Source organism: Chaetodon auriga, chromosome 5, assembly GCF_051107435.1.
Source record: "Chaetodon auriga isolate fChaAug3 chromosome 5, fChaAug3.hap1, whole genome shotgun sequence".
NCBI classification, from domain to species: domain Eukaryota; kingdom Metazoa; phylum Chordata; class Actinopteri; order Chaetodontiformes; family Chaetodontidae; genus Chaetodon; species Chaetodon auriga.
Genome location: NC_135078.1, coordinates 15,132,495 through 15,156,907, shown reverse-complemented (window position 1 = coordinate 15,156,907; position 24,413 = coordinate 15,132,495). Strand labels below are relative to the sequence as shown.

The 24,413-nt window shown below is 42.6% G+C and overlaps 4 protein-coding genes across 9 annotated transcripts in view; 2 read left to right on the top strand and 2 right to left on the bottom strand.

Annotated features, from left to right (window-relative positions):
* LOC143321273 (rho guanine nucleotide exchange factor 28-like) overlaps window positions 1–7,006 on the top strand; it is a 37,054-nt gene extending 30,048 nt beyond the window's left edge. For all 4 annotated transcript variants that reach the window (XM_076731531.1, XM_076731530.1, XM_076731533.1 and 1 more), the window contains 13 exons: window positions 561–815; window positions 901–977; window positions 1,078–1,256; window positions 1,458–1,555; window positions 1,691–1,882; window positions 2,801–2,932; window positions 3,068–3,204; window positions 3,291–3,338; window positions 3,715–3,819; window positions 3,979–4,143; window positions 5,023–5,274; window positions 5,381–5,759; window positions 5,921–7,006. In XM_076731531.1, the coding sequence (XP_076587646.1) occupies window positions 561–815; window positions 901–977; window positions 1,078–1,256; window positions 1,458–1,555; window positions 1,691–1,882; window positions 2,801–2,932; window positions 3,068–3,204; window positions 3,291–3,338; window positions 3,715–3,819; window positions 3,979–4,143; window positions 5,023–5,274; window positions 5,381–5,759; window positions 5,921–6,105 (2,204 nt within the window). In that variant the 3' untranslated portion in view covers window positions 6,106–7,006. The remainder of the gene's footprint in view (window positions 1–560; window positions 816–900; window positions 978–1,077; window positions 1,257–1,457; window positions 1,556–1,690; window positions 1,883–2,800; window positions 2,933–3,067; window positions 3,205–3,290; window positions 3,339–3,714; window positions 3,820–3,978; window positions 4,144–5,022; window positions 5,275–5,380; window positions 5,760–5,920) is intronic.
* A 175-nt stretch (window positions 7,007–7,181) lies between these two features.
* osmr (oncostatin M receptor) lies at window positions 7,182–14,715 on the top strand. Of its 3 annotated transcripts, XM_076731222.1 has the most exons (17): window positions 7,182–7,293; window positions 7,522–7,676; window positions 7,849–8,002; window positions 8,503–8,775; window positions 8,891–9,020; window positions 9,479–9,627; window positions 9,815–9,948; window positions 10,044–10,185; window positions 10,567–10,652; window positions 10,787–11,000; window positions 11,314–11,502; window positions 11,605–11,706; window positions 11,968–12,138; window positions 12,268–12,420; window positions 12,594–12,675; window positions 12,772–12,856; window positions 13,605–14,715. In XM_076731222.1, exons 1-17 carry the CDS (start codon window positions 7,206–7,208, stop codon window positions 14,004–14,006), a joined length of 2,709 nt encoding a protein of 902 aa, XP_076587337.1. In that variant the 5' UTR covers window positions 7,182–7,205; the 3' UTR covers window positions 14,007–14,715. The 3 variants fall into 3 exon arrangements, with proteins under 3 accessions (XP_076587337.1, XP_076587335.1, XP_076587334.1); XM_076731220.1 differs by having other exon boundaries at window positions 7,249–7,676; window positions 11,971–12,138; XM_076731219.1 differs by having other exon boundaries at window positions 7,249–7,676.
* A 137-nt stretch (window positions 14,716–14,852) lies between these two features.
* Window positions 14,853–18,469, bottom strand: LOC143321142 (uncharacterized). Its single transcript, XM_076731291.1, has 5 exons — window positions 18,354–18,469; window positions 17,753–17,810; window positions 17,082–17,153; window positions 15,817–15,901; window positions 14,853–15,722 (listed from the first exon to the last, which is right to left on the bottom strand). The coding sequence occupies exons 1-5, from the start codon at window positions 18,435–18,437 to the stop codon at window positions 15,674–15,676; spliced, it is 348 nt and encodes a 115-aa protein (XP_076587406.1). The 5' UTR covers window positions 18,438–18,469; the 3' UTR covers window positions 14,853–15,673.
* Window positions 18,470–19,144: 675 nt separating this feature from the next.
* On the bottom strand, window positions 19,145–23,995 carry ykt6 (YKT6 v-SNARE homolog (S. cerevisiae)). The gene is made up of 8 exons (XM_076731588.1): window positions 23,790–23,995; window positions 23,235–23,401; window positions 22,899–22,981; window positions 22,088–22,188; window positions 21,893–21,997; window positions 21,617–21,682; window positions 21,183–21,284; window positions 19,145–21,076 (listed from the first exon to the last, which is right to left on the bottom strand). The coding sequence occupies exons 2-8, from the start codon at window positions 23,336–23,338 to the stop codon at window positions 21,041–21,043; spliced, it is 597 nt and encodes a 198-aa protein (XP_076587703.1). The 5' UTR covers window positions 23,339–23,401; window positions 23,790–23,995; the 3' UTR covers window positions 19,145–21,040.
* Window positions 23,996–24,413: the final 418 nt, after the last annotated feature.

Below are 24,413 nucleotides of genomic sequence, written 5' to 3'. Positions count from 1 at the left end.
GGCCAGTTTTGGTGGTCTGGCAACCCACCACTCTTCCATCTGCTGCTGCTTGACTAGAGGACCCAATTGTTTTCCTAAAACAAGAAAAGATTAAATTTACAATGAGGGAGTCTGTGAAAATGTTCTGCTTGAAATGGGACCTTTCTCATCGTACTCTGACAGTCGTAGAGAACTACCCCCTGGATGAAAGCATTTGAGTGTAGATGGGGATTTGCTTCTACACTAGATACTATGATCATCATCAAAGTGTAACTGATTTTTTTTGGTTAAGTGAGACAATATTATAAATTTTGCATTCTTTTCTTTTTAGTGTTAGATAATGTTGTTTTTAAATAGCCTCCCTCAGAACATTTGCTTTTCATGACTCAGTATTTAATGGGTAAAGAAAGCCAATCTGTATAAAGTTGCTGTGTTTGCAGAGAGCTGACTTGTGCTAATCACTTCTGCTTTGTATGGAATATATAAAGAGCCTAATTATCTGAGCTGAGTGCTGTCTAATTGGAAAACAGTGTCTTGCATAGGGTAAAATATACTTTAATGTGACCTTTCTGCCCCCACAGAGGGAAGCCAGGAACACTCTGACCTGTCAAGTGCCCTGGCTCAGATCCGTGACATCATCACCACAGTGGACCTGACTGTAAGTAAGTATGAGAAGTGTCAGGAACTTCAGGAAGTGCTGGCTCGGCTGGAGAACAAGGGCTTCGCCAAGCTGAAGAATGGCAAGGTGTTTCGCAAGCAGGACCTGCATAGCAAACACAGGGATCTGCAGCATAAAGGGCTGGTCTTCTGGAAGACTGCCACGGGACGTCTCAAAGGTGTGTATGAGATCATTTGTGCCCAAAGATCTTTTGAATTTAACAGACAACCAGTTCACACGTGTTTCTGTTGTTCTGTTTTCAGATACTTTGGCTCTCCTGCTCACAGACGTTCTGGTTTTCCTACAAGAGAAAGACCAGCGCTTTATATTTGCTGCGGTGGTAAGCCTCGACCTGAAAAGCACTTTGAAATCAGTCCCGCTGTCTGTCCATTTCTCTCCATCCGTTAACCCATGTTTGTGCATTTTATTTGCTTTTTCAGGACCAAAAGCCTCCCGTCATCCCTCTGCAGAAGCTCATTGTTCGAGAAGTAGCCAATGAGGAGAGAGGGATGTTCCTTATCTCCGCCTCCTCAGTGGGACCAGAGATGTATGAAGTTCACACCACCACCAGAGACGAGAGGAATGCGTGGATGAGGCACATACGACAAGCTGTAGAGAGGTGTGTGTGTGTGTGTGTGTGTGTGTGTGTGTGTGTGTGTGTGTGTGTGTGTGTGTGTCAGGTCAAGCTTACAGTGTTTGTCTGTGTGGGTGCTCATATGTCAGAGCTTCTCTTCAGAATCTGTGTGCATGTGTGTGTGTCTGGTTAATGTGCGCATGTGTGTGTGTTACTTATTGTCTAACCTACTGATCTACCTGGCAGCTGTCCTGAGGAAGAGGAGGAGGAGGAGCGAAGTGCTGAGACAGAGGAGGCCAGGCGGGTGGCTGAAGTGAGAGTTCAGAAGATCACTAAGTTCCAAGGTGAGAAAACATTTGCGTGCCCACCTGCACATTTTATCTGTTCATCATCATCATCATCATCATCGTCATCATCGTCATCATCATCATTCTCTAATAGAACCATTAAGTCCTAATCTTTGTGTTTGTTTTGTGTAGAGGCGCTGTTGGGTCAGGACCAGCGAATCTGCACCAGCCTGGAGGAGAAGTTACAGCTTTATGCCGAGCTCACGGAGTTAACCCTCCGCTCGCCAGAGCCTGTGCCACATCGCCACCTGCTGGTACAACCGGACATTGACAGTGAGATGCCACGACAGGCCTCCTCACTGCTCACAGCTGCGCTCAGAGAAGGTAAAAAACGCCTGTATGGGCTGCACGATGCTGCAGGCACGCATCAGTACAAGAATGCGTTTCACAAGCACAGACACCGACTCGTCATAATCACAATGACTGTGACCTACATAAAAAGTGAACATGAGTGCACCATTCTGGTAGATTTATTGATAATCACTTTCAGCTTTAAAAAAACAGAAAGTGTGTTGGGTGGGGGAAATCTGTTTTGGCAGTCAGCCTAAATAAGATCTACATGTGGGAAACACTGTATCAAACACTTCTATATGCAGGGCCCTCCCCAAAATAGGGGATTTACACAAGAGTCTATACAAGGAAACCCTGTTTTTACACCTCTATTTTTATTTATCTTAAGCAAATTGTATCCATTGCTTAAAGTCCCCGGTACATAGCAACAGTACACCAACACTGGTGTTTTTACCTATATTACTTTTCAGGACTGTGTTGCCATGAGCAGAACATGCTTCACTGACATCTCCCTCATCCCCCTGCTAGTTTTGTTTCACCTAAAGGCCCTTTTCATCACAATCATCAATTACAATTTTTGTTTGGCTTTACCTGCTGTAACAAAGTCAACATATCTGCTCTGAAGAAGGTCTTTTGGCACTGGATAACTTGCACCTTTATCATTCTTATCTGTATATTTAGTTTGGTGGCTTCCTTCCAGCTCAGCCCAAACTCAGCTTGAGCTCTAATCAGCCGAAATAAGTCAAATAAGATACAGCTCTGCAAAGTGCATCAGTACTAACAAATAGATACTGAAGATTTGTTTTAATTAGAACAGTGTGCTGAACATGCAAACCAGTAGAATTAAAAAATACGATCACTATTCACAGTGAGTTGTATTCTGGATTTCTGTTCACTTGTCATGGTCGGGGAATAATCTGGAGTTTTGACACATATTTTCTTCCCCTGCAGCAGAGAACCTGATGACCATTCTGCAGGCTCGTGATGGCCTTTCTGTTCAAGGCCAGAGTTCTCCAGTCCGAGGACCAGAGGGCTGCAGCTACAACAGCCACGGCAGCAGCATCCAGGAGTCTCCCACTGAACGTGAGTCACAGATATACCCTGGAATTCATTTTGTGACGCTTGCCTTGAAGCTGACATAAATGCCCACATACTGCCGACCAACATGGGTGAACCACCATTTTCTTGGACTTATCTTATGTTTTTTTGTTGCTACAGCGGATTATCTGAGCACGCTCAGTATGAGCTCCACCTCTCTGGGATCGGACAGCGAGCTGACGGGGCTGGACGGCATACTGTGGAGCTCTGCTGTCGAGCTGAGAAGAGGAGGAGACACCAAAGGGATGCTGTTAAAGGTTCAACCACTGCAGTTCCTGAGAAATGTTTGATCGTAAAATAAATGTGCATTAATGTTCCCCTGTAGTAACACAGTTTTCTGTAGGTGGCAGAGAGCGTCCAGAGTCTGACTCAGCTTCTCTACAGTCTGCAGGTGAGAGAAGACACGAGTTTCAGTATCTGTCACTGAATGCACGTGTGAATCTTTGGCTTTGTTAAACATTAAGAACTTGGTATTCTGTACATAAATACAAAATGATAATAAATGGGGTGAGGGTTATTAAGGGTCAGGGTTGCATTACTAAGATTGTAATTAATGTGCAACAACTTCCTTACTTAGTATCAATAAGCAGTAATTAGGAGGTTATTGGGGGAAAACTCTATGTTAAGGTTTTATAATGATTAATAAAGAGTCAATATGCTTTTGATATGCATGATAACCATAATATTAAATATTTCTTGATCAATTTTAATAGATTTTATAATTGGTAACCGGAGTGTGATCAGGTGTCTCCTCCTTGTGTTGGCAGGCTGCTATAACCCTCCAGCACAGCTGCCATGAAGTCCAGAAACTCCTTCTCCAGGAGGGAGAAAAACCTCAGCTCCGGACCCTCACTTCCCTCCAAAACAGTCTGGTATCAGTCACATGATATTCATGTTAGAATAAATATCTTTCCCACATGCAGGCCTGCGGCATACAGTACCGCTGTTTTGAGGAAGACTAGACTAGAATTCAGTTGCCTCTTTTTGAAACAACAACAGAAAATATTTAAAGCGTTTCTGTTGTTATCCAGGAGCAGGAGAAGCAGAGGAGCATTGATAAGAAGAAAGAGGAAGTAGAAAAGAAGGGCTTAGAGAAGAAGAAAGAACAGGTGGATGAGGTGCAGAAACTCCATGTGAAGCTGAAACAGGAGCAGCAGCGCTGGGACAAAGAGTGTCTGGCCAGAGAGAAACAACAGGTAAGCCTCGTGCTGATGAAGACAAATAAAAGGTAAAAAGTCAGAAACACCATCAGCTGATTTACTGTACTGTTGAACGAATCATGAAATGAATTTAGACACTGATACAGACTGTAAATTCGATTTCAGAAAAATAAAAAGTGAAGGCTGTCACATATGAACAAAACCTATGGCCTATGAATGAGGTAGTAGCAGTTCATATAAGCAGTTCTCAAGGTGCAGTTCAGTTCAGATGTCATTTTCTAGTGAAATGTTGTAACTTCCTTTTTCCTCTGACCACAGGTCAGAGTTTCTGCCTGTATATAAAGCTAACTGATGTCTAACCATTGCAACATACTGTAAATACTCTCTATATAATTCCTGACATAAAATGCAGCATATGGGAGCAAAGGAATTCATGAAGGCCATTGTTGGTGAGCGAATTGGAGTCTCCTCTCATCTAATGTCCGTGTGAAATGGTGTCAGCTTTTTACTTTCTTTGTGTCAAACTGAAACACGTTCACTATGAAGGTGTAGTGACAATGTCACAATGCCATATACAGCATCAACACATGCAATGCACTTCCCCATTCACTGATTCTCCGAATCCCATCCGTGAATACATTCTCTGAAGTACATTGTTATTATTATTATTATTATTATTATTGGTGTTTTGTTTTCCACCATGCATTTAACTTATTGACATTACCACAGCAATTATAAGAAAGTGGTGTTTTTATTACTTTTGCAGATCACCAAAAGCTGTTAAATTGTTTTAGAGTGGATGGATCCTTCAACCGTGTCAAATCTAACACTCTGTTAAACACACTGTTGTGTTGAAACACTATCATAGCTACAGGAAGATGTAATGAGAGGTTAAAGTACCATATGTGCTTTCAGAGTGAGCAGGAGAGTGTGCTGGAGCAGCGGGAGCAGCAATGCCTCCTGGAGGCTGAGCGTCTGCGCTGCGAACGCGAAGAGCTGGAGGCTCAACTGCTGGAGTATCAGCAAAATCTGGATCGACTGAGGGAGGGCCAGAGGAGTGTGGAGAGGGAGAAGGAGAAGATTGAAGTGCAGCAGAGGCTGCTGCAGAGCTGGAGGCACAACCGCCAGAGCAGCCTGCCTGTTACGATACCACTGGATGGATACAAGGTAAGGAGGCAGAGACAGGAAGGTGGAGGTACAGTAATGCAGAGAAAGGAGAGAATGAGTGGTGTGGAGATGAAAATGTCACCTGTGTGTTGTTTCAATGTCCCAGGTGTCCAGCCACAGCCGCTCAGGCAGCCTGGATGGTAACTGCTCAGTGTATGAGAACGAAGCAGCCTTACTTGCTTCCCTCCAGCAGAACCACCTCCACCAGCCCGCCAACAACAACCAGCACCAGCACCTGCTCTCTGCGCCGAGGAAGAACCACGACGGCCCTCTGCACAGCTCCGGCTACACCGCCAACCTCGGCCTCAGTGCCAGCCTCTACAACAGCCTGAACACCCTGCTGAGCCAGGCACACAGCAAACACCCTCCGGATGGTCTCACATACACAAACTGCAGTAACAACCACAGCTGCCCCCGGCCTGTGAATGACTCCATCCACCCCTTCAGCAGCAGAGTGACTGCACAGCCGCAAAGGACCAACAACAGTAAGTGTACTCGTATTCCCTCCCATGTATGAAGTTCTGGACAGCAAGCCTTTTGTCAAGCCTCCATTTAGTGAATATGCCCATCATATAGGAACACAATGAAATATTTGAGTCTATTTTGTACATACAGGAAAAAATATGATCTGTTATGCTCCTTCCAGCACACTTCAGCCCACCGTTGGACAGACGATCCCTGGGTACCTGGAGGTCAGAGGTCACAGGACTCTATGAGGATGACTACTCCTCGTCTCCCTCTCTTACCCCCCTCCTTCCCCCACAGGCTTATCTCTCCCTTGAAGGACAGAACGGGGAGGAAGCAGGCGAGGAGAACATTGTTTATCTCTGAGAACCTTTAGAGAGAAGCGAGCAATGCAAGCTGCCCGACATGTAACTGGACCGACAAGAATATATCTGTTGCTAATACGTGTTTTGTGTATATGTGCGTTTGCACCCATCTAAATGCGATGGATATAAGTGGACTTTTTAGAAAAACCCAAGTATTGAAATGAGGGAATAGTTGCAGGGAGGAAGTATACACAGATACAGTTTATGTGCCTTTATCAGTGTATGTGGTGGCCATTAATCGTTCACTTCCTGCGTGATGAAACCATTGTGCCTTTTAGCGAACAAGTTCTTTGTAAATCAGCTTTTATACTTGTACTCCCCATGTTTTTACTTCTACTGTAATTCTTTTTGTCCTCTGTTGCACTTGTTTGATGGCAGTGGTACCTTTGTGTCCCAAACACTGGGACCTAAGGTCAGTCAGGAGGGGAAGTATTGCTGTTATTTTCCTATGAGCACTTACAAGAAAATGGAAATATTTAGGAAGCCAATATCTTTCCCCAAACTATGTATAGAGTGCTATTATTTCTCCATGTGATCTTTAATAATATTTATAAGGGATTGTGAGTATCTAAATAACATAGAAATATACTAAATATTAAATATATGTATAGTTTTATGGAAAGGCTACCTATGCACACTATGTTGGAAGAGGAACATATTCCTATTATTGTTATTTTTCTCACTTAAGTGCCAAAAATTCTTGAAAAAAAAGTGATTTCTGTAAAGAATGGCTGTATGTTTTCTGTCCACCTCCTTTTCTGATAATTTATTGTATGTAAATTGCTTCGTGCACTGTCCACATTAATGATGTTTTGTTTGATATGTGTTCTCTTGTAATCTCTGTAATCAGAACTGTGATGTGCCATGTTGATATTGTGCTGTATATAAAATTATTGTGGCAGACGTCTGTGTTTTTGGTGTATTTTGCCAACATCAACTTGATATTCACACACCTCTAGTAGATTCCGATCATACATGATTACGCAATGCTCTTAAAGCAATTGTGGGCAGGCTGCCATTAACCACTGACTCATGAGACGCTCAGTCAGTGTGTGCAGTGAATGACCAGCATTTCGCTCCGGTTTTGCATCTATCAAGAGGATGACAAGTTTGAGAATATCCTTGATAAATGTGCTCAGGCTTTGTCTGCTGTTTTCTGAGGATCACAGTGGATTCTCCTTGGACACTGGTGAGTTTGTTTCTCTTGCATTCTCTAATCTCAGGATGCCCTGGAGTCCTTACCACAGGAGCTAGGGTTCGAATCCAGCCAAGACCCCCTGTGTCTCTCCAGCTGTCGCTATCTAAATGAGGCAGATATTCCAAAAAATGTCTTTAAAAAATTCTCTCATCTCGCATTTTTTTAATTTCTCAAATATGTCCTGTAACCTCACATACAATGAGTTGCACTGTGTGGTAGTTTGGCAGCCACCAAGGCCGAGCATCAGTCATCTGCAGGCTATCAGTGACAAGCAAACCCTCTTGGTGAGCTGGCTGGTAAACCATAGGGGCTTAGTGGGCGACATTTATGAGATCCAGATTGGCCGCACTGAAAACCACACCGTTATTTACAATGTGAGTACTGCTGTCTGGATTTCTTGCTGTTTAAAGGCTCTGCAGTTGTATCCCAGTAATTTCATGGTATTGATTATCCCACTTTTAGCAGCATTTACTCTGGTGATGGTGTGGATAATCTCAAATTCCTGTGAGATCCATGTGCTATTTTCCCTTGTTTTTGTTCATCTAGAGAAATATGAGTCTCTTTTCGGTGGATTCAGATAATTACACATGGACATGGACCTCTGATCTGCCTCTGGAGTGTGTCGATCACTCAGTCAGGGTACGACACTTCTTTAATCAGTGTGTCCCAAGTCCCTGGAGCAACTGGATAACCAACTATGGTGAGATGATGCTACTGTACTCTGATTCTTTGTCGCTTAGGTCACTGAGTAAAAGTAAACCAAATACATAGAAAACGGGTACGTTTCTTGTGTGCACTGCTCCACTGATCATAACATCAAATAAGCCCGAGTGTCTGTTCTCAGGAAGAGGGAGGCCCCCATCTGCACCAATCTTGACTTCAGTGTTGCTCAACAGTTGCAGGGTCTGTTGCAATCATTGCAAATGTCTGTTGCAATGCACATCATAGTCAAAGCCTGGCCATAATAAGCTTGGATGGGTGGCATTTTTATTGCTTATTATTTGTCAAAGCAATATAATATTTTCTCTTTTTCTTTAATGGTAAATGAGGTTTTTCCACTTCTAGAATCTTGTACTAAGGGCTGATGTTAAATAGAGTTCAATGGACTATAAAACCTACCAGAGATTCTAGATATTTCTAAGAGTTTGTTCACTCTGCTGGGCAGATCCTCATGACTGAGCTCTACTCTGTGACCTGCAGGAGCCCAGGCAAAGGACAAGACCAAGATTTTCCCCTACCAGAGGGTGCTGAGAGAGGGCAACAGTGCCATGTTCTGCTGTGTTCCCCCAAACGGAGTCAATATTGCCAGCATTGCCTTCAATGACAACAAATACCCTCTTATCAGCATTGGAGACAGAGTCAAGGCTATCGCTGTGGACAACCTGACCATCCCAGCAAGAGTAATTAAAGCTCTTTCACTCAGGTGCACAGATGCAACAGGCAAGACGAGTTATGCCTGGAACTATGTCAGCTGTAAGTTTGAAATACTGTTAATTTAATTTACATTATTTTAATGCTACTTTTCCAAAGAACTTTTACGTGTGTGTGTGTGTGTGTGTGTGTGTGTGTGTGTGTGTGCATGCTATAGTTCCTCCCCAGAAGCCCAGAAACCTTAGCTGTGTGACATCAGACATGACAGCTGTCACTTGCACCTGGGATTCAGGCAGAAAACGATACCCACACGATCGCAACAAGCAAACGCACACTCTCTACATAGAGTAAGTGCACACATTAACCAGACATTCACTATGTCAGGCATACTATGGATGGCAGTGTTTTCCTAAATATGGACAGCATGTATGCTTTGAGAAATGACACTGCTAAGTGAACAACTTTTCTCTTGTCAAATGTTGGGTCTCACTAAGGCATCCCTAACTGATCACACGTCTATGTTACTCTGCTATGAAGTTTGGTTGTAAATAAATAATAATTAGCTTTTCAGCCTCATGAGCAGAGCTATTGTGCAGAGATTTCTTTAATACAGCATATTCATATTCTTTTAATAACGTTAAACAACAAGGTTTCAAATATAAAATGAAATTCATCCGAAGCTGCCTCCATATTCTTCAAACTAAACTATATACAATACTCAGCAAAACAGGATTACAGGGCAGAAAAGGTTGCCTGCTTGTTTTAAATGTTACTGGATGCTCCCTCTTCTTTGTTGAAAATACAGGAACTCAGACCAGGCTCCCATCAACTGCGAGCCGTTGTCTTGTACTTTCCCAGCCATCCCACTCTTGGAGGAATACAGCATCAATGTGGTGGTGGAGAACCAGCTGGGAGTGGAAACACAGAGCTACAGCTTCAACATCTCTGACAGAGGTCAGAGGTCACGCAAACATCCGAACAGAACATGGAATACACAGTATATGTTGTTGCTGCATATGTTTGATTGTGTTTTTGAACATCTAAAGACTCGAGGAACATGTGCACATGACTTTAATATGCGCTCAGATCTCTGATAATGATCTGTATTTCACATGTGATTTCATGTGTGTGTTGCCATTAGTGTTTCCAGTTGTGAAGTGGGACAGAGTGATCCCCAGGGTGACAAACACCACTGTGTCCTGGATCATACAGGGGAACTGGTCTCAACTGAACCTCCTCTGTCAGGTCACTACAGACCCAGGCAGCACTACTGAGGTGACCTGAATCCAACTGAACTAAAACATTCATACTGCAGAACCGAAAGTTGACCATTTTTGTGCTTGTTTGTGGTTTTTGCAATCTTGCAATAGCTGAGCTGCAAAGGTGTGAGTGGGCTCTGCAAAAACAAACTGGAACATCTGCTTCCCAACACTCGCTACTCTTCCAGGGTGCGCTGCTCTGTCAACGGCAGGCTGTGGGGAGAATGGACACAGCCCATATCCTTCACAACCTGTGAGTATTAGCAGGTTAGTCTGCTGTATACAGAGCGTGGTCAAGTCCATTCCCAATGAAGTCTGAGTCATGGACAAGTTTGGAACAAAAAAATTGATCCTGCTTTAGGTCAAGAGTAAGTCAGGCAGTAAATTACCCTTCAACATTCATGAACCCAGGATGCCGTGGTTGTATGATGTCTAACTTTGCCAACACAGCCACCAGAAAAATTCATTTTCCTCCCATAAATCCTTCATTTTTTGATATATATTTTATTTTCAGTAAAGAGTTGAGCCAACAAAACAAGTCACGTACATCCCAAGGGTAGTGCTGCAGTAGTTTGGCCTTGAACAGTCTTACATCCAGCGTACTGGTGCTGCTACTGAATGACCCTTTCCTCAGATCCGTTGGTGACCTTGGATGTGTGGAGGAGAATAAAGCAGCTGTCCGCTACGAACTGCCGTCAAGTTACGCTATTGTGGACGCCAGTAAGACTCTCTGTTTTACTTCAAATGTTTTACTTTGAAAAAAAGCACACACACTCTTTGTCTGGTTTCATAAGGGAATATTTGCCACCACAGCGTGAGCTTTTCCCAATTTTCATGACCACTGTTGTTCTCAGCTTGTTCCTGGTTCAGCAGCCACGGTGAACATCCAAGGCTACATAGTTCAGTGGTCACACGAAGGCAAAAACTGGACCGAGTGGAAGGACAGTGGACAAACCCAGACAGAGGTCTCCATTGGTCCAGGACAGTATGACTTTACTGTCCAGGCTGTTCTCCCCACCGGCTCCACCATCCCTGCTCACATCACAGTCCCACAGAGGGATGATGGAGGTGAGCGGCATGAATGGAATCAGCTGAGAGAACACCTCTGAACTCTGAAGCTCACTTTCAGAAAAATCTAACTTCTTCCAACAACAGATTTTCTCTCTATCAGCTGGATGTCTCAAAAATTTCTGAGCAGACTTTTGCAAAATATAGTGGATTACAGAATTTGGTGGTGATCTAGAGCTTGGACCTCTAACATTTTAGATCATCACAGTGACAAGAATATCTTTTCAAGAGTCAAATAAATAATGGTTCACTGTTGGTGGAGGTTTTCACACGTATATATCTGTCACAGTCTGAAATCTGTGTCTCTGTCTAGAAACCCTACCACTAGAGAAGCGGTTGAACAGCAGCACAGATGCTGGTTTCAATCTGTCCTGGGCCCAAAAGGACACTGCCACTTGTGGCTATACTGTGGAGTGGTGCATTCTGGGAGACGTAGTAATGCCTTGTACTCTGCGATGGATGAAGGTGCCAGATGGAAACAACACATTGTCCCTACCTGCTGGTCAGATTTTGTTTAGTTGTTTTCTTTGAGTGGTCATTGTATGTGCATCCTTTAAGTTATTCCTGTTTCCTGTTTTCATTGTCAGAAACCTTTCATTTCCAGGACATTTCAAAGCAGGCTGGAGGTATACATTTAATATCTATGGATGCACAGAACATGGACACAGACTGCTGGAGATACAGACTGGATACTCACAAGAGCTCAGTGAGTCGTACAGGAAATGTCTTTGTCTGTGTGATTTGTCTGCTGGTCTCATATGCACATAGTACAGGGGTTTAAAAGATGCCTCAGAACTGGTGCCTCTGTTTTGAGACAGGATATACAGAGAGGATTAAGGAGAAGGAAGCAGACAAAAGAAGGCAGAAGATAGAAAGTTTCTGTGGGTTGACGTCATTTGGGGAAGTTGCATTGTTCCTTGAAGCCTGTTGCTTTATTTCTCACTGATACTATCTGTCTTGTATTCAGAAGCTGTACAGTCCCCAACTCTGGTTGAACCTGTTCAGAGTACTTCCTCATCTGTGACACTGGAGTGGCGTTACATTGAGGATGATCCAGCTCATTTGGCCTTCATCACTGGTTACCTGGTCACAGTGCAGGAAGTAGGATCTGATACGCTGCCGGGTCATAATGCTGCAAGTGAGTGCAGAGGGAAGCTCACACTGTTCCTGAGCTTGCTCTGTGTTACAAACAAAACATGCAAAATATGATGACACTTTATTTGGTCATTAGAAGCGGCCTAAGATAAACACTGGTGTGTACATCTAGATCTGTTCAACGTGTCAGTGGCAGATCCTCGGAGGAAGTCTGTCACCATAGAGGGTCTGCAGCAGAACCAAGACTACGCTTTCTCTGTGAGCGCTCTCACCAAGGACGGGCCTGGACAACCTGCCAGTATCACCATCAGGACCAGAACCGACTGTGAGCCCCATCAGATCCAGTTCAATCATGCAGATGCAACAATTAAACATACTGATGGATTTTACTTTTGTTTTCCTTTTAGAATCTTGAATGAAAGAAGCAAAATTCCAGCATAAAGGCTTGAATTTTACTCGTTAATTTTGTAAACTTTCATCTTCGGTTTTCTCTGGTAGACTCTGCTCACTTGGCCAGGATACTGACTCCCATCTTGCTGCTGCTGTGCTGCACCATTCTCCTGTGGTCTCAAAGGAAAACGTACATAACTTCACCTTTAAATCTTGACTCATTCCTGTGAGGGACAAGCTAGAGCTTCTCTCTTCCATCTTCTCTTCTGTTGTGTTTCTCCTCCAGGCTAAAGAGTGGGCTGAAGGGGATATTTGCTTATCCTGCTGGTATGAACATCAAACCTCCTGAGTTCGACAGCTTTCTGCATGAGGTATGTGCAACTATGCAAAACTTTCTGCCTCTCTTACCGCTGCCTCATATCACCAAACCCACGAGTCCAAATGGCTACAGAAAGAGTCGGTTTGCTTGTGAAACCCAATGCATTGCACAGCCCAGTCTCCATTACTTGAGCCTCACCAAGACCCCAGTCCCTCATCACTTTTGAAGACATTACATAGACTTACATTCATTTCCTGGTGACTTACTTGCCGAACCCTAACTCTTACCCTAACCTTAACCAGGGTCTTCACACTAAAATTTAATGATTTACATTACATTTTGTCCAGATATGGAAGGCGAGTCCCCACAATGTGACTGTGTAAACAGATTGTAGGCAAAGGAGGTATTGGACATTTATCACGAGTTGTAGGATTTTCTGTCATAGAATCAGGGTTTCTCCATCTGAAGGGACGTGCCAGTGTATCTGCAGTTGTAGAGGAGCAAGAGCCAGTAGGAACGCCCTCTCTGAACTGACCTGTGATTGGCCAAAGTCTCCTGTCACGGCCTAGATTTCCTAAAGCCTGAAAACAGAACCAGGAGGAGGCGCAGAAGTCTAGTTTTCTCTCAGACCACTTGAATCACAATATGCTCTTACATTATTATGGAATTTTTGCCAAATGATGCAAAAAATAAAAATAAATAAAAACTGCTTTAAGCCCACAGATATGGATCGGCTTCCACTATCTAATTTACATGAATCTAGTTTACATTATTATAACACCCTCTGCATGTTTGTACAGGCCAGTGAGAGGCTGCAGTCTCAGCAGATGGAGGAGTGCAGCAGCTGCGACCTAGAGATCCTGAATACCAGACCTGTTGTGAATGGAACGATTACACCGAGCGATCTTGAACCCTTGAACACACCGCCCTCTCCTGGTTCCCAGCCCCCTCGTTCAATCTTTTCACTCTCCTGTGTGTCGCTTCAAGAAGACTACTGTCCACAGTCAGCCACAGCGCTGTGGGACAGAACAGCCCCTCGACAAATGGTATGCGTCACTAACAAGACTTATTTTCACACCATGGAGGCGGATTTGACTGCGGCACAACAAGCCGTGTTCAGTGAAATAAATGAAAGTTCTGAGAGTCTGCAGGAAACGTGTAGCATTGAATATTATGGTTATATCTCCTATGATACTTTCTAAGTATAAAGACCAACAAATGTCTATATCATAGCCTGAGCCTGCGCATCTCTTTTGAACTTTTGTATTTTTTTTTATTGCTTGTATGGTGTTGTCAAAATGTATGTCTGAAAATGAAAAGCAGTTTTGAATTATCAGGTCGTAGAAGGTAGTAGCCACTGATGTTCCTACATCAGGGTTTCTTTTCACTGTGGTAAGTGTCTGACGGGTTGAAGATGTGTGTGAAGCATCCACATTTTGCAGAGTGTAGCTTCTTTGCAGCGACATCCATATTCAAAGCAATGTCTGCTGTCATGGCTACAACTTTGTATTCTATCAGACTCAGCTTTATCAGCCAAGCATGTGAATACATACAACGATTCTGACTGTTTTTTGATTCTCTCAATAAATAGATATGTGGACAGAAGAAGAAAAATAATGCTTAACAAAGTCAACTCAATTCTATAGATGTCAAAAATTCAAGGGGCTTCACAACATGTACAGCAAACGACATCCTCTGTCCTTTGACACTTGACTCAGATCAGGAGGAACTCATATTGGAAACTCATACTCAAAATGGAGGACACTACTGGGAGAACAGTCTGCTCTGTCTCGAACAGAATATAAGCTGCAGTACTGGTTCTGAAAATAACACATTTTTCTGCTGTGATCAAGCAGCATGTTAATAGCATATTAAACAGGGGGCTCAGTGGCTGCTGGACCACATTCATATACGGCAGAGAAAAGGATGTTTTTGACCATTTAGATTCTGGGATTCAGTTTCATTAAAGTTTCTGCATTAATCCATCTGCGTTACTTCTTTTTCTTTTCTTTTCTTTGCACCATGAAACAAAGGAAAAACAAGGGATTGGATGTCATTTCACTCAATGTAAAAAACACAAGTCACAGTTTATTACAGAACCAAAGGTCATACAGTAGTCACAGCATCCTGAGTAAAGGGAATAATCCACGTGAATTTCCAAAAAAAAAAAAAACAAGACAGGACAAATAAAAACAAATTAAAAATACATTTCTATATTTCAACAGTAAATTATACCTAAAGACTTGTTTACAAGTGATTGGCTCATTTTCCTGAACATCCTGGCAGCTTAGGAGTTTTCCCTAAAAGTCTTTAAGAAACAAGGACAGATTAAAAGAGATGTAAATGGAAGGTACTGACGCCATAACCTCAAAATTATTATCAAGAAATACTATGTCTGAATAGAGGACACTTAAAAAGGTCACTGTATATTTGGTGCTGGCACAAAACATGCAAAAAATTATGCAAAATCTACATATACTAAATATACCACAATGTCTCTCAGACACACGTACACACAGCTAATTGGTCACTGGAGCGAGCTGTGGCCAGAGCTGCCAAGTCCATCAGTAGTGCAGAGGTCAATGGAAAAATACAAACAAAAAAAAAAAAAAAAAAGCAGCACAGTCCGACCTGCCAAAAAAAGTGTTTCACATCCCACATGGAGCTTTGAGTCAACAGGAGCCAGCAGCCGTCAGTAAAGCTGAGGGACGCATCCACTCAGCTGAGTCAGGTGTTCTGTAGTTTGATCTTTGGATCTATCAGGAGGATCTTCTTCGGTGGCATATTGTAACTCTGGTGCTTTTCTAAGGCTGGGAGCAAAGTCTGCACCAATAAGATCCAAAGTGACCTGCTGAACAGAGGCCAGTCTTCACGCAGACGTCCTCTGATGTACTCTCACCCTCACCTTGCTGTGCTTTCTGAAAGGGAAACACAGTTTGAAAGATCACTGTTTCAACACAATCAAACTGAAGCTGCAGCAAAATCAAGTTAGGGCTTGTGTCGGTTCTTTACCGTTGAGGTGGCGACACCATGCACTTCCAGAGGACAGCGTAGAGAGCAAGAAAAAAGGCAATGAACACTGTGGCAGCGATTGCACCTAAAAGCGTACATACAAATGTTTATTTGCACTTTAAAACACAACTACACAAATGCTTACACATGACAACAGAAGCATGCACCGAGTGTAGCATGATTCACTGTGTATTTTGCTGAAACTGTTAGGTTACCTGAGACAAAAAACAAACAAAACCAGTTAATGTTATTAATATGCATGCTCATTCATGCTCCTCGTCTTCCTATCCATGTTGACCGCACTAGTATATGTCACAAACATGCCCCACTCTGCAAGAGACAAACTATTTGAGTATCTTTTCAGTGCTTTGGGCATTTCTCCCTTCCTGTCAGAGGCTGCATTTGTAAATGCCAACTTTCAGAGCATTCACAGCCTACTTCCTGTGGTTCAAACGAGAAAAACCTGAAAGAAATGAACATGTTACTGAGAATGTGTCATGTGATCGTTTTACATATTAAAGTCGTTCAAACTTTAAAATTTTCGAGGGGTATCGTTGGGTTGCGTTGAACACAGACAAGCAAACACGAAGGGGTCACCAAACTGCAAAAGTTCTCTAGTACACTAGGGGTCGCCAAAGCTTCACAGGGGGTGGAGAGGGTCTCAATGGCAGAGAGAAAACTTCTCTTAGATAGACAGCATATACAGTAAGCCTGTGCCTCAGCATTTCACTCATTTCTGTGAAGAAAATGATTATTATTTTTTAAGTTTTTAGATTATCCTCTAAGGATAATCCTTCCCTTAAGGAAAAAGGTTGGGAGCAACTGCTCTACGAGGTCAATTGATATGCAGGAAGCTGAACTGGGAAGTCACCAAAACACTGCCTATACAAATGCACACAGAGACAAAAGTGTGATATTCCTGAATGTGCATGACCAAAACTACCAGACTCAGAAAGGAGTATTTCTGGAAAATCTCAGTTTCTGACGCAGCCAATGAAAATAACCACAAGCAATTTGATCAAAATGACACGACGCCCATTGCTTTGCAGTCGTACTCCAAAAATAATGGCCAAATAAAATGTTTCTGCATTTTTTCAAAGTCTGGTGGTGCAATTCGATTCCCCTTTAATTGTGGTTCTGACGTAGTGACACAGGAGGTCTTTGTTAGCTCAGGGCGGTACATCTGACAAGTCAGTTGTTTTTCCTCTGAAACAGGCCTTACAGGGTCTGCAAAGACACCAGACTCTGGTCCAAGTGGGACTTACCAGGGATGATTCCACTGCTCCTGCTTAGAGACTCCTCTGTGTGAGAGGGACGAGTAGCAGCTGCAGTCGAACCTTCGTGAGTGAAAAAACAGAAACACTAGACAACAATGCCAACACAACAGAGTGTGTGAGGTGCATTTACCTGCATAGTTGATTCAATAATGAGATGATGTGGGATTTCAAAATAAATTAAGAAGTGCATGTGACTCTTCAAGGTAATGGTCTAGCAGTTGAATGGCTCGTTATCAATCTGCTGGAGGGTGAATTGCAGTGTTTACAGGGCGTTTGCACAATTTTCCTCTTGCCACACTGAATAAATTGCATCTTTGTGGCCACTGCATCTTCATTTTGGGTGGCAACAACTCAGCTTTTATGGAACTGAGTTATTAATGTTATTTTACTCTTCGTGTGTTCCTGCGAGCTAAAAGTAGTTTTGACTGCCGGTCTTCTAAAGCTGACATACAACTAAAGTGAATTTACTAGAAGTAGATTCCCTGGCTTATCTGCTACTGATGTCCTTTTTGTGTGGTAATGATATGATTTTATCCACTGTGGTGGCCATTCATGTAGTTCAGCTTTTTACAAGAAATAAAAGGCACAAGATAAACTGTTTCGACCTGCCTCATGAGCTCATGATGGCAACAGAAGAAGACAGAGGAGATAAAGCTCACCATTTCTCTGCTGAACTGTGTGTGAAAGCTGCCGTGTAAGCACATCTGGCTCAACCATCTGAAAAGCAGCAAAACACTGGTGTTTGAAAGAAAATGTAGAGCATAGGGCACTGACAGGACAGGATACACTAGCAGACGGCCACTTCATCCAAATACAACTGTAGAGAAAAGGAGAGAAAGAGAAAGAAAGAAGGAAAACAAGGTGCGGGCCAGATCGACAAGTCGCGCCGCTTACCGAAGTAGTGGGAAACTTTGTGCAGGAAGTCTAACTGTGGAAAATCAGAGTGCTTCGGGCAACTTCAGGCGCAAAGATAAGGAAAACATGCCAGATAAGGGAATACAAATGACCCAAATATTTCCAAAACATTTGCTTTGAGAAACACTTGTTTATGTAGCAGGATGACAAAACAGCTTCCGGTAAAACCTTAGAGAAATGCTACTCATTGAAGTCTTGTAAACAAGTACATCAGTTACACAGTGCGTCACTTAAAGTGGGACTATATCCCGACAGAGTCTTGGATCAACACACTTGTTTTTGGTACACTGCTGCTATCGGGAAAACAGCAAAATCCCCCCAGCGTGGTTTCCCCCAGCTTCTTACCTTCGAGCTGTTCCCACTGAAGGCAGCCATGCTCTTGTTTTTCACCTCCGTCCACATTTCTGAGGCTGTGCGGTCAGCCCTCATCAGCTCTTGCTGCTCCCTTCGCACCTCAGCTGTGCGCCGAGACGCGCCTCTCGTGCTGCATTCACGCGCTTCTTGGGAGCTCGTACTTTACATGCATCATGTCGGGCCATGTCGTATTATTAAGTATTTTGACTGGAGGGAAGGTAATAAATGTTGACGTAGATTACAAATTTGTATTGTGTTTTTTTTTTTATATCCGGCTTCCGGCCAATCACCATTGTTTGGGATACAGAATGAATGTCATGCAACGTTCAAGTGTTAAAAGGCCAAAACAAACTTCTAAAAATGCGTGCTTTATGCTTACACGTGGGCTAAGACTTGTTGATAGGAACTCCTCGCTTATCACCTCGTTTGATAATTAACTGTTTTACACAAGTAAACTCTATTCTATTATGAATTCCTCTCGAAGTGAAAGAGACATTTCCTACACCACCTGAAGGCTGCATCGGCTTCTAAGCTGAGAGGAGAGGCCACTGAGCAGTTTCGATTAAAGATATTAATAAGGCGGATGACTTTCAGACACTGCACAAGCAAAGCTTACAATTACGGCGTTTTACAGAATTTCCTGCGACACCTCAATGCCTCTTTGGGAAAAACAGTTTCCACTCAGGTGCCTGAAAATACCACAAGTCATTTTTGGTGTTTATCTAAGTTTACACTTACACGTTCTGCAAATAATCAGTGTGTGAACAAATGAATAACAAACATACAGACAGACAGAAAAGAACAGTTTATTATCTGAAGTTTTAAATTTGCAAACCACATCTGGATCTAAACGTTTAATGCAGACTGTTTAACACACTGGTCAGTAAGACACGACCTGCGAATAGCTACAGCAAAACCCCACCAGGAGAGTTTCAAGTTCAGCACGTTAATTGGAAATTTTGAAAAGAAGAAATTAAACAAACATGTCAAAAACCACCCTGGACACGCTTCACGTGGGAATTAGTCATGAGAATAGCATGTATAAAGGTCAATTTACTGTCCTTTGTGAGAAATAGTTCCATTTATTCTCTCTTCTCTAAAGAGAGAGACATACACCAACAGTCTGCAGAGATATTGCACAAAAGTTTACACTGTAAAAGCAGAAAGAGCGATTCAGATCACACACAACACTCCTCACACACAGGCACTCAACATCAATGCAGTCTGCAGATGTTGAGTATCAGCAAATCATACACGCACACAGCAGAAAGTGAGCAGAGAAACATCTAAAATACACAACCAAAGGCATCTCTTGATCTTAAACTGATCAGCAGTTGCAGAAGAAAGACATTTCTACCCAGTCAGACCTAAATACAAACAGTGCTGACAGTTAAAAAAAAAAAAAAAAAAAAAAGTGTCTCTTGGAGTGGAGTGTCTTAAAATAAGACTGGGGTGTAAAATCACTCAATTTCTAATATCACTCAACATATGTCTAGTCTTCTTACAAACATTTAGGACAAATGTGAGGCCAGCATACTGCAGCACCTGAGGCTTCCCAGAGTCACCCCGGTCACAGTAAATGATGCTAAAATGTCAGTGATCCCAGGTTTGAGAGGTACAGACGAGCCCTGGACTGCAGAGGTCCTCAGTGGGCTTTTGAACTCCTGCTTAAAACCTGCTTAAGTGCCATGTGTGTTGGCTAACAGAGTGAAATGCATGACTATAGTGTGCAAAGAGAGTCTGTCTCATGAGACAACGTGTTAACAAGACAGGAGGGGGTTAAATGTTTGCCACACAGCAATAAGGCTGTGTCTAAGAAGAAACATCTTTTTTCATTTGACATCTACTCTCCCACTCCTCATCAGCTTTAAAATGCTTCATCACTAAATAACACACTCACCCAAAGCGGGAATGTTTAAGATTTTCATTTAACACTACCAGACAGAGAAAAGCAAAGAAGTCAGGCAACTTAATCCGGTCTAGCAAATGTTTCAAAATCACTGTACAATTCGGTGAGATCTTGATATCGCATGTCAAAGCAGCGACTTGTTGTCTTGGCTCACATTACAGTTTTGGATTGACCTCAACATTGAGGCTCAGTGGAACAATAAAGTACATAAACAGGGCCACCTAGTGGGCAACAAAGCATACTCCTGCAAGACAAAAGAGAAGAACTGAACTGAAACTGACACATTTTATGAATTCACAAGACTGTGAGATTGTCAGAGTTGCCTTGAAGCAGAAGCACAACCATGGTTAATACTTTTTGAAATCAAACTATTAAGATCTGACTGAATCCGAATGACATTAAATGGTTTGAGGACGCTTCAACAATACATCACCATTACACAATGCCACACTATTAAGTCCGCAGCTGGTATTGAAACACCACACAGATGTTTACCCTTTGAAAGGTTAAAAATAATTCAAACGTTACTTCTTCCCCCAACCGAGCCCCATCACTCCTTCAGCCCCCATCAGCCACAGTCCAGAGAGGTCACGCTTCCGACTGACCACCACCCTGCACCCTTTCTTGCTTTTATCCCGGTGCCCCACCCCGGATAAGACAGCGTCCGTTCTGTCCGTTGTGTCGAGAGCTGGTGGCAGGTGCATGATGGGAGTTGTAGGAAAAGCAGAAAGGCAGAGAGAGGCGTGTCCACGAGGACGAGGCAGCGACATCACATGATTTCACAGCATGAGTTCTGTTTGCGTGCCTGCGGGGTTAACACGAACACACATGCACACAGTGAGGCATCTGAAACAGTGAATGGCCATTAGACTTGCAGTCCAGTACTGATAAGGCCACACGTCACTACTTACAGTCTTGTAGAAGGCTTTGGACTGGAGTCCCAGGTGCTCTGACTTTGCCACAAGGTCATCCAGTTTCTCTCCCCTCTCCAACAGACTTTCCATGGTGTTGTGCTACAGAGACAAAATAAAAAATAGCATGCAGAATAAAGATTTGGAGTGGGCACGGACTCTGGAAATGCTACATACTGTTTTGGGCATGTGGTGCCACAAGTTGGTCAATAAAACCAATGCACTGATAATAGCCTCTGGTCTGTAGGTTATCACCAGCACCCAACTCCAGTCCATAAAAGACACCTACCGTAAACACTGACCATGCACGCCAACCACAGCCTGGTCACCCCCGCCTCTGGGAGGCGCTACAGGTTCAGAAACAGCTTCTTCCCCAAGCTGTTACCCATCTGAACTGAATTGATTAATGTAGGCAGCTTAGGGAGGTACTTTACCAAAACAATCTTTGTCTCATCCAGCTCTGCCTGCACTTTGGTCATTGCATCTGCTTCCCTGGGGTTCTGAGAAAAAGACAAAAACAAAAAAAAGGGTCAGGTGTACCGTTACTGCACACTGATCATTTCAGAAACAAGCTTGACCACAAACAGATTCATGAGTTTCATCTTCATGCCTCCACCTTTATGTTAACTTAACAGCACATCTCAGTCTTACTGAGTAAACAATCAGGGTTTCTTTTAAAACACTTCATGATGAACAGATTAAAAACTGACCTGGTATTTAGAGAGGTAAATATCCAGGGCTTTGTAGTTTATGGTTTCAGGATTACCAGACGGCCAGTCTATACTGTCCACTTGTCTGGAGAACTCCTCTAATACCTCAAAAAAAAACAGACAGCAAGCTCAGTATTGAAGTTGACAGCAAAGAGCAATTATTATGTGTCTTTAGTTACGTGTTTTAGTACAAACCTTTTCTAGTAATGTGAAACAGACTCTCTGTGGGTATTCAGCATCTGCGATGACCACAGCACTCAGGTTGTCGTTTCTTACGTACACATGGCAAAGGTACTCTGAAAGTTAAGAGAAACCATGCATGGTATTATCAGAGCATAAGCATGTTATGGTAAGGGTGAACCCAGAGCCAGCTGCAGCACTCCGTAAAGAAAAACAGAAATGAAAATGGTGGATTTTCAGATAAATGTTAGCACAATGTTCTCCATTTGATGTCCCATCGCACACCGTGGCTGTGCTTTTCTTGACATTTTTTAACATTAACTTCATGAAACATGTTGTTCCACGCATCTATCGTTTTGATAATTCAGCTTGTTTCATGCTGTGAGTGAAAAAGTTGATGCGCTGCAAAGAAAGGGATCAGGTGTGTTACAGCTAACAGTGTAACTTATTAAATGGTTCACATCTTAACTACTGTGCTATCAGGACGCCCTGGGTATTATAAATCTTAACTACGTGCTTGTGTTTCACACATAACAAAACAAAGTTGATACTGTTGTGTAAACCAGGTGGCACCAAACCTAGTGAGAAATATTTGAGCCTAGAGTGAAACTGACACAGGTGCAACAAGTTATACCACATACCAAAAAGGCCCATGTTAAAGTTTCCTGGCAGAATTAAAATGACTGTATCTCAAACCTAACCAAACCGCCACCAGTTTATAAGTTGAGTCAAATTTGGTTAAAAATTATGTTAGATTGAAATTAAGACGGCAAAAATGATATGTTTGATGTGATCTTCTGACTGTACTGAACCTGCTTGGTCTTACCTTGTTCTTTGATAGAGGCACGGCTTCCATGTGATGTCCGTTCAACAATCAAGGCACTGGTGAAGGTCATGAACTCTTGAATACTAAATAAACCAAAACGATAATGTCACTAGTGTAAAAGTATTCCAGCATGGTCAGACAACATTATCTATACTACGCACTGTAATGAACTTGTAATCCTTTATCAAATCACAAAATTGCTAAACCAACTGACACACAAGCCCAATGTGCCTAATTGCACACTCTCGACAATCCACACACAGAAAACGAGGGCAAAAAAAGTCAAACATACATTAAAAATGTTTAATCGGTGAGATGTGACTCACTCAGACCCACCTGGAGCGCTGAAAGAAGCCGAAGGGGGAGAGGTCATACGCCGCTTTGAGGAGGTTGGCTTTGGTCGTTCCTTTGTGGATGATGCTGATGCTGTAGAGCCTCATGCTGCCGCCGGTTCGGTTCTAGTCACTTAGTCAGAGCAAATACGATCACACAGCCCGGATGATCTAATTTGGAAGATGACACAAGCGCAATCACATGAGAGCATTATCCCATATCCATCTCAGTCAGCTAGCTTCCCTGCTAACAAGAACGCCACCAAAGAAACTTGAGTGAAGTTCAGCTTAACAGTGTTAGCTTACAAGTGAAAAGTAGCCGCCTTATTATGAGCTAACAAGCGTATCGACTATTGTTAGCTATTCTCGTCTTTAACGTTAACTCTTTTTCTTCAGGGGACGACAGTTTGGTTAACTGACAATGAGTAGTGTAAACTCAGTAAAGACTGGTGACCAAACAGCCAAATCCGGTTTTAGACATATACATTTCTGAAATTAAGTCAAGCATACAGCTAGCTACAGATGCTATCTGCTCTTCGTGAGGCCTCAGCTAACTTACCAGACAAATCAGCAGCAAACTGTTCGATTCCCGTCAAAACAACCGAATAAACTTTTTATTGCACATAGACTAAAACTCACTAACATGTATAGCAATGGTCCGGCGAACTAATCACAAAGTAGTTAACGCTAAGTACAGTTTTCAATATGCAGTTTAGTGACCAATCACCACGTCACGATCATCAGACGGTCCAACGAGATAACGGCTCGGGTGGAAACAAACACGGCGCTATTGTCATAGTTCCGACTGAAGATAAAAGTTAATGCTAACTTTTCCTCAAACGTCCAATAAAATAAAAATAATGGTTTAACTGTTGGCTGCAGCGAGAACTCGTGAAAACGCGTGGGTGTGATATATGACATTATTGACGGAGACTTTTCATGTTTTTCAGCTTGAACTGTTCCTCAGAGATGATATCATTTTTCAACTCAGCACCTGCTGGCGTAAAGCCAAACAATAAAAGCATTTCAATAAAATTAGGATCTTAGAAACAATTGCTACGGATATTATAATGACCATTTGTAAATATTCACCCTAATTAAAAATGCTCAGAAATTAAATGTAAAACGTTTGACTTTCTTCTGATATCTACAGTATGTTTATCATTTTAGATATTTGTAATAG